The sequence below is a fragment of the Zerene cesonia genome, chromosome 27, assembly GCF_012273895.1.
Source record: "Zerene cesonia ecotype Mississippi chromosome 27, Zerene_cesonia_1.1, whole genome shotgun sequence".
NCBI lineage: Eukaryota > Metazoa > Arthropoda > Insecta > Lepidoptera > Pieridae > Zerene > Zerene cesonia.
The window spans coordinates 1,598,705-1,607,876 of record NC_052128.1 but is presented as its reverse complement, the minus strand read 5'-3'; the positions used below and the strand labels follow the sequence as shown (position 1 = coordinate 1,607,876).

The window sequence follows — 9,172 nt, the reverse complement described above, 5'->3', positions numbered from 1 at the left end:
CGGGGAATCGTTGCGAATCGGTCGACGTACATCAGCTTTGTTTTGGGTTTATTAATCGATAGTCCCATTTCTTGACTGTATTTGTATTTGAGATATAAAAAACGGTTAAGTAGTATATTGTATGTTTTGTAATAGAACTTAAGATCTCCGTCAGCCGAAATAGGGCGCGGGTGCTCAATAAACCATAATGGTTTGTTGCATCCACCGCATCGATAATATTTGACCACATTCCTGACCACAGATAATGCAATACTATACTAGATATAAACATTAACCATCAGTTATCAGAACACTATAACAACCACTACCTTTTCAATCGATTTTCTTGTTTTAAATATAAATAATGCTTATTTATTGAAGATTCCATCTAAAATATGCTGAATAATAAGTTAATAATATAATACAGCTATAACATGTGATGATACTCGAAATTCTGCATTGTATATTTAGTTTATTATAGGAAATAGACACTGAGTGTACACGACTTTAGCGAAATTTTCACGCGCAGATATTCGTGATCCTATTTCCGTTCGACTCGCTCACCATCTGACAGACCACGTGATATTTCCATGTCAGTTCTAGTGCATAATAAAGATAAGCTTATTTTCAAACATGGTACAGAAACAAGTTGTCTCGTGTCTTTCTTTTACAATCCTACTCATGATCAGGTTAAATAAATACCACATAATAAAAGCGTGTTTAAATAAAAGAAGCGCATCACTTGGTTCTTGAGGTACCTAAATACTTTGGTTTAGAATAAGTGTGAAATTATTCTCTTTGGGTTAAGACTGTTAACAGTTCTCTTTAATGGTCTTAACTTGAAGATGCTTGAGAACTTATTGTGATTATTCTATATAATCATAATTAATTATGTTTTTAATGATATACGACTGATAACTGATTGACAACATACTAAAAAAATATACTATTATCACAGATAACATAATACTATTATAATGAAAAACAGAAATAGTGATAGATTCATATTTCTTAAACAGCGCCTTAATTATTATTAATTGAAATTTGTGTTGCACTCAACCTCATGTCTAGTTTACACCGTTTACAGTACACACACACCTACATCTATCTAAATACGTTTACGACATATTGTTGTTTAAAAAGTAACAACTTATCAGTATATTAAGTCCCGAGAGGAACTACAAATTAAGATGTTCCAGATTGAATATTTATAAGTGCTATGTATTAGCAATATTTGTTTACGTATGTATTGTCATACAGCTTCCGGACGCAATGCCTGTTATTGAAAACACGTGAGTGCTATATCAAGCCGAACCGCTGCGTAGGCGATTGTAAAAGAGAATTCTGATTGACTTTCAGGATCTAATCAATTGTAGTCACGCGAATATCCGCAAGTGACACGTGCTTGAGCGAAGACACGTTTCTTTTTACACGTGCTCACTTAACGCCCAATTAAAACTAAAACAACAAACAAACAAACAACTGAATTTTGTCTACTAACATTATTTTTGATTTAATTAACGTTATTTAATAAACTAATGGAAAAAGATAACTTTTACCGATCGCTACGATTATAGAAAACAATAACGTGTTTTTAATTACGAAATAACTCTTTCTTTGTTAAAACAACTAGATAATAACCAATTTAAATATTTATTTCGGTTTTACCAATCATCTGTGTTTTAATTACTGCCCACCCTATTGACATTGCTTGGTACGGAAATAAACCTCATCACAGCTGAAGGCTGGCAATAAATTTGAATTCATATTATTGGTCCACTTCGTCGACGCGGGAAATTAAATATGTCAACTTGACGTTGTTTCGATTTCAATAGATGTCACTTAGCGTTGAAGGTGAGGCTAAGGGTACGAAAACGTTCATTTTGTTTGAGAAATGGTACTGCCGATAACAATTATTCCATAAATGTCATTTTGTCCCTATTAATCTACGTACTATTGTCAACTCTTTATATATATTTTTTAGATTATCAATTATATTTAAACCGATAGCATCTAAGCAAAGTGCAAAGAACTCTTAATTACAATGTCACTGCAATCAATCACCGTCTTAAAATTTTAATTGTATTCCATAATTTATTACAAACACTAAAAGCGCGTGTCGATTTAAGGCTTGTGTTCAAATTTAAATTAATCTACGTAGGGTAGACTGTTATTATAAAATAATTAAACTTTTATTTTTTTAAATATACCTCTATTACTCGATCATCGCTCCTACGACATTGTCGGCCGCGTCTAAATTGAAGATCAAAATGACTTATCAGGCCCACGTGATGACGTGGTCACCACCACAATATCAAATTCAGTACTAATATCTATTTATTATAAACGAATGTAACTCCGTGAGTCGGTCGTTCTTCACCCATAAACCACTGAATCCATTTTGATGGAATTTGGTACAGAGATAGTATGAGTCCATCAAAACAACATAAGAGTTCTTGTCCCAAAAATACCACGGTAGTAATTAAAATATATTAAAAAACGCAACTGTGCGGGCAAAGCCATGGGCAGAAAACTTGTACAATACAATACACCCATCAGTGATGGTCGCCTCAAACCTTGGATTTATTTAACAAAAAATTATGTTTGAAAAAACTGTAAATGTCTAAGTTTTCTTTAGTTTTTTAGTTTTAATTCAATAGGGCTCAATCTTGATGAATCTTACAAGTTATGACTTTCATTTGAGCATCATCATCAGCCCATACACGTTCCCACTGCTGGGACACAGGCCTCCTATGAGGGTTCAGGCCATAATCCACCACGCTAGCTAAGTGCGGGTTGGCAGATGTCACATGTCGTCGAACTTTTGATTCTTGGACATGACGGTTTCCTCACGATGTTTAACTTCACCGTTTTAAGCAGTGGTGATGTTGTCCACATGTGCAGATAAATTGAAAAATCATTTTATTTCCTGCACGCTCGCCCGGTCTCGAACCCCGACTTATCGATTTTTGAAGTCCGAGGTTCTCACCACTAAGCCAACACTGATTAATTTAATTATTTCAAAGAACTAAAAAAGAAATAAAATATAAAATCGACTCAATTGTATAAATTACTCCTATAGACTGTATACGTAATGATTTAATCCGAGCATTTCTAATTAAATTAATAAAGTAAGCTCGTGAAATTATTGCACTGTCACCGATCATTGATAAGCGTAACAAATTTGTATGAAATTTTGCATTTAACCCAATTTGGATATCCATCCAGATATTGGATGTCCCCATTTGTTGTAACTAATCACAGAAATTGAATGTGTCGATTTTTTAAACAGTCTTTTTACAGTGTATTTAAATTATTTTTCTATCGCCATTACGGTCATAGTGTTTCATAGATTGAATATTATTACTAGTAAACGTTTTAATTTAAACAACAAAAGAAATGTATATTATGATTCAAGTAATATTATGTAATAATATATAAGGATACACATATTTTAGGAAACCTACCTACGCTTAGCTATTTTAGGTTATTTATAAAACGCGTGAGGCTCATATTTTGTTTTATTAATCCGACTAAATGATTTAAATCTTTAACCCTTAATCCTGCATAAATTTATAATTCGAGTCTCGGGGGAGAAAAATTTCGTGTAGATTATTTCTTCACCGTAGCTAGTAGGTATACTGTATAGCATTATATTATCTTTGACCAGAGATACAGGGCGATCTGTAATTTACTTTTTTAATCTAATCCCTTTTGCAAAGGTCAACAACAAGAATTTTAACTCGAAACTCTTAAGATAAAATTGGTGTTCGGAAGAACTTCGCAAGTTTACGATACTCTTGATCTCAATCTGAATGCTAACAAAAATATTTATTACTATAGTATCAAATAATTTAACAGGTTGCCTCTTACTATTTATTCCGGAATCGAACCTCACGATTTGTAGTTGAACACTCTTACCCTACGGTATGTACATCAATAAAATAAACTTTTTAATCTACACATACTCACATTATAATGAAGAAGGTTAAAGTTAGTTACTGGTACGAAGTAATCTCAATTATTACTGTAATAATGTCTAACATTACTTCATTGTTCAGTGCTTTATTCCTGTGATATAGACTTTATTTGTTTGTGATTATAACGAAGTAAGCAGGCGTCAGTTAGTAATTTATACAATATAAAGACTACATAAAACAAACTCGTAGGCTATATAATTTGTATATACCTATCTAATGCGATTCAAAATAGATTTTTCATGTAAATATAACCCTTTATCCTACGTTAAATAGCAGTCCCAATAAAATCTCTTTAGTCCGATGATTGAACCCTGAGGCGCGCGCCTACACGTTCGTGCCAGCTATATCATAATAGATCTATAGTTCTTTTAGGCCCTTTACTAGAGTCTAGAAGATTTTCAATGTAAATAGGAATTGCTACAAGGCTTTTGGTAATCGTTCCATGGTTTGAAACGAATCTTGAATATAAAATTTTAACAATGAACGAACTGTACTTACTGTTAATTTAATAATTAATCGATTATGCGTTTGTAATCACAGCTAATGTACGCCTTAGGTGTAGGGGGTCGAACACGCTTCGGCTTAAACTGGACCATCTCACATCGAGAAAGGTACCACACCCGCACAGAAGACCAGTGTGAAATAGTAGCATACTTCTGTTTCGCACGGTGATTGGGAGAGCCAGAGGCTCATATCCTCTTCCTCACCTCGTCCAGTCTTTTCCTTTTATTCCCGTCGTCTTAGTACGTATTGATCCAATTATGAAAATATTTTACTGACATACATGGACGAACAGAAACCTACATTGGTACTCCATAGTATTTGATTCATTTCCCTTAAAACTGGTCAAAGCAAGCCGCTAGTTGAAAATCATGAACATCCACTTCTCAAAAAAAAATTGCATACCTACTTTATTATTAGACCCCTTATGCTGTCGGTAACAACGCGATATTAAGACCTAATGATATAGATAGGTATCAAATTTAAACAAAACGAGGTGCCAAAGATAAAAAACAAACCGCTTTCCGGTCTCTATAGTGATATACAATCTTGTCTGAAGTCTTGATTGTAAGATATTTACCTACAACTGGTCTTTCTTATAATATATTCTACTATTAAATATTATTATAATCGGTATGGAAAAAAATCTATTAACTTAACTTACACAATAGTTTCGGAGAAAAAGGTCGTTAAAACAATCAAATAAACAGTCGTGCAAACAAAAAAGCGGCAGGACCATTCCATCCTTTTTTTCGAAGCAACATGTACTTTTCTTTTAATAACCAAGACATTTCGTTCGACACAGGGACATGACTCACAACCACCACAAAACCATAAAGTCAGTAAAAAATTAAACACATACAAAAATTTCATAAATTTATTCCTCAAATTACATACTTCAAGTATAGAACGAATCCATACATACCTTACAGTCTATCTTACACAAAGTTAGTACTTATTCAACAAAACAATACAAGGAGTAATGTTTCACAAAATATTCTTAACTACAATGAATTTTCATAAATAGGTCCGGTCCGTATTACAAAGGTTGTATTAACGCTAAGACAAAATTTTATAAGCGACGTAACCAATAACTATAAATATTTGGTTATAAAAACAGCTGTTTATATGCACCATATTATAATAATTGGTTACATTGCTTTTTATCTAGTCACAGTCATTATTTTTTATGATTACACTACAAATGTTGGAATGTTGGTAGTTTCCAAACAAAAATAATTTCCTATCTTCAATACCTCATGTAATTTTTTTTTTTTTTTTGTATATATTGGCTCAAAAGAAAACTGCAATAACTAAACTAACTTTTCGTTTGATCTATTTGTTACGAGGCTATTATTGTTTTGTAAAACTTATCTGAATGACATAAAATATTATAAAGGAAGCCTAAATTTGAAATAATAATTGAAATCATACAAATTTTTATATATGTTCAATGAACATTAAAGGTTAAATACCCCAACGAAAAGTTTAACCTCACAAATTACGACTTATGTCGCTATCAGTCACATAATATTATTAGTTGTAGTAAATATTATCAAACGGGTTTAATTTAAATATTAACACTGATTTGTACCTAACCGCCGTGTCCCTGAGGTATGACTTTGTATAGAAACTGCAATATTCATGACAGAGTGATATTTCTCCTTATCCTCTATCACAGCGTACGTTTCAATGAGTGAAAGGGATAGCCTTATATTACAAATTTTCAAGTAATTGACTTTCCCAGTTACATTTCATAGTGAAAATCAGATCGACGTCAAGGTTCTCTTAAAAGAGGTCAGTTAGCTAGATTTAATTTTTAAAGTAATGTACATATATCATATATTTCCTGTATTCAATCAACCAATTGAGGACCAACATTTCAATTGCCACAGGTGATATATCTGAAAGTAATAACTAGGAGACTTAACATATTTCTGGCGATATAAATGTACATGTTGAAAAATCTAAAACTAATAATGATAATGTAAATACTCTGTTCAAATTATTTTAGATATGACTATGAAATTTATTCACTTCACACGTGAAATTTAACAGAAAATAGAATGCAATCAAAAGAACTAGTAATGCTTATCCTAATCCGGTCAATTTAATCTAGTCACGGTCCTCACATAAAAAAACCCACACCATAGCAGTTAAATTACGCCACAAATAACGTGGTTAAGGTCACGGTCGCGGCACAAAAATTCGGTACTAATGTTTCTTCATAAAACAGAAATTGAATATAGAAACGGCATTAACTGTATAGCTTTATAATATATCCTAGTCACGGTCCCCAGTACGGTTGCTAGTGCATGACGTCGCGGCGGTGGTCACGGTTACGGTTCCCACTACGCTACTACCGCCCGGCCGCTAGTGTCTGGCATCGTGGCGGTGGTCACGGTCACGCTTTCCACTGCGCCACTACCGCCCGGCCGCTAGTGCCTGGCGTCGCGGCGGTGGTCACGGTCGCGGTCACGGTCGCGATCCGCGGGCGGCGGGTCGCGGTCGCGCCGCTCGCGGTACCGCTCGTCGTAGTACGGGGCCGCGGCCGTCCTGCTCTTGGCGCTCGCGTCGCCCGCGCCGGCTTCTGCTGCCGGCTCTACTGGAGATTTGCGCGGTCTGCCAATATACAAAAATACGTTATTTGGGTGGTTACTAAATATTTTTTTTGCTCTTTAATCTTATTACAGTTGTTAAATATTTTCATATTTCAGTAATTTATCAAAATTATTTATTACTAGCGATCCGCCCCGGCTTCGCCCGTGGTACATATAGCGTGGTACATATCTAACAAAAGAATTTTTAAAATTGGACCAGTAGTTCCTGAGATTAGTGTGTTTAAACAAACAAACTCTTCAGCTTCATAATTGAATTTCCTTCAAATTGGACGACTACAGAATTGATGGCTACAAGATACATGTTTTCTACACAAGCCTGGTGATAAATTACATCTAAATAATATTTCTTTCGGCAGTGTTAACTTTACAAGTTAATTTAGCTAACAACGAAATGTACAAGCTAAGTTTGACTTACCTCTCTTCCCGGCTGTGTCCCCTGTTATAATGGTCAGCGCGCTCCCTGTCCCTAGATCTGGACCTGTCGCGTTCACGTTCACGATAGTCCCTGTAATACCTGCGAATTTCCCTTCATTTATATATTTGCTTCCATTTTATCAAAAATGAAGTTATTAATTTTATGAATATTATTGCCTCTGTGATTTTAGTTAGTAAAAGTCTTGCGATTTTTAAATGCACTGTATAATTGCATATTGGCAGAGATTAATAACTATAATGATGAAAAGTGAGTACCCTGTTAAGAAGCATCATCATACTTGTAAACGTTTTCATGTCTGATTCATGATAAATTATATCACATGTAGAATGTGATCTTATCGTCATATATAAACTATTGAAGAAAAGGCAAGCCCAATAATGATACAACGCACCATGAAAACTATTTATAATTAAACCAATAAACAGCAAGATGAAAGCTTATAATATTAATCATTTTCTTGTATATATCGACATGCAGTGTTGAGGACACTTACGCGTCACGGTCGCGCTCACGGTCACGATCCCTCGACCGTTCCCTATACCTGCAATAGACAATCATCTATGTGAAAATGTTTGTTTAATATTATTATTATTTATCAAGGTGCGCAAACCTAAGAAAATGCATTGTGGTTTAATCTCATTGCATATTTGATGAATATATTTAAAAAAAAGTGTAATGTTATAGTTTCTTGTGATGTGCATTTGTTCTATAGAGTGGATTATAATGAAGTGTGGTGCAGTGTAGTGTCGTTTTGAGCAACATAGTTTCAGTACTTTTAAAGTACTATAGTGTAAGTAATAAGTATTGTGATTTATAAGTGCAGTCAAGTTTTCCTATACCAATATTTAATATAGCAGTGTAGTTGCATACAGCGCAAAAAATTCTCCCATAACGCTGTCTAGTTTCATACCGTGCTAGCACTCGTCAAGAGTCGTGCCGAGAGCCAATAGGAGGCGGCCCGCGAGATCCTGGAGCCAGCTTAACGTATTTACCTGTCCCGCTCGTCCCGGTCCCGCGAGCGCTCCCGGTAGCGGCTGGCGGAGCGCTCGCGGCGGCGCGGCGCGCGGTGGTGCTGGCGCGCGTCCCGCTCGCGCGACCTGGAGCGCCGCCGCTCGCCGCCGTACGACTTCGTCTCGACGCCGTGCAGCGTGTCTTGGAGGGAAGAAATGAGAATCTTGCAGCGGTCGTCGTGCGCCACCTGTGATTATAGTCATAGTGTAGACTGTAGTCTATTCAAATGCTTTAAGTAATCTGAACCAAACGAACAAATAACAAATTAGAATAATTACATAAAGGCCATGTTATATACCCATCAAATTCCTAAGTAAGCAGCTCAGAACTCACCTTGCTCTGCTTAATGAGCGATATCGCGGTGACCAGCGTCTCGATCGCCGAGGCGTACTCGCCCGCGGCCGCGTCGCTGACAGCGCGCGCGATGGCGCTGGACGAGACGGTGCGGTTGCGGCTCATCACCTCTTCGAACTCCGCCTCGCTGATGACCGGGTGCGGCGCGTGCGGCGCGTGCGCGGCGTGCGCCGGGTGCGCGGGGTGCGCGGCGTGCGGGCCCAGCGGCGCCGCGTGCGCCGCCCGCGCCTCGCCCGCTGGGTATGTCTGCGGGAAATATATATAATGTCAAGCATGCTTCAATAATAAAA

At 36.3% G+C, this 9,172-nt stretch overlaps 1 protein-coding gene across 1 annotated transcript in view; it reads right to left on the bottom strand.

Moving 5' to 3' along the window:
- Window positions 1–5,323: 5,323 nt before the first annotated feature.
- The window catches only part of LOC119837498 (cleavage and polyadenylation specificity factor subunit 6), a 16,632-nt gene continuing 12,783 nt past the window's right edge, over window positions 5,324–9,172 (bottom strand). The window contains exons 10-14 of the mRNA XM_038363096.1: window positions 8,862–9,128; window positions 8,510–8,715; window positions 8,011–8,058; window positions 7,497–7,595; window positions 5,324–7,082 (exon numbers count right to left, since the gene is read on the bottom strand). Coding sequence (XP_038219024.1) covers window positions 6,899–7,082; window positions 7,497–7,595; window positions 8,011–8,058; window positions 8,510–8,715; window positions 8,862–9,128 — 804 coding nt within the window. The 3' untranslated portion in view covers window positions 5,324–6,898. The remainder of the gene's footprint in view (window positions 7,083–7,496; window positions 7,596–8,010; window positions 8,059–8,509; window positions 8,716–8,861; window positions 9,129–9,172) is intronic.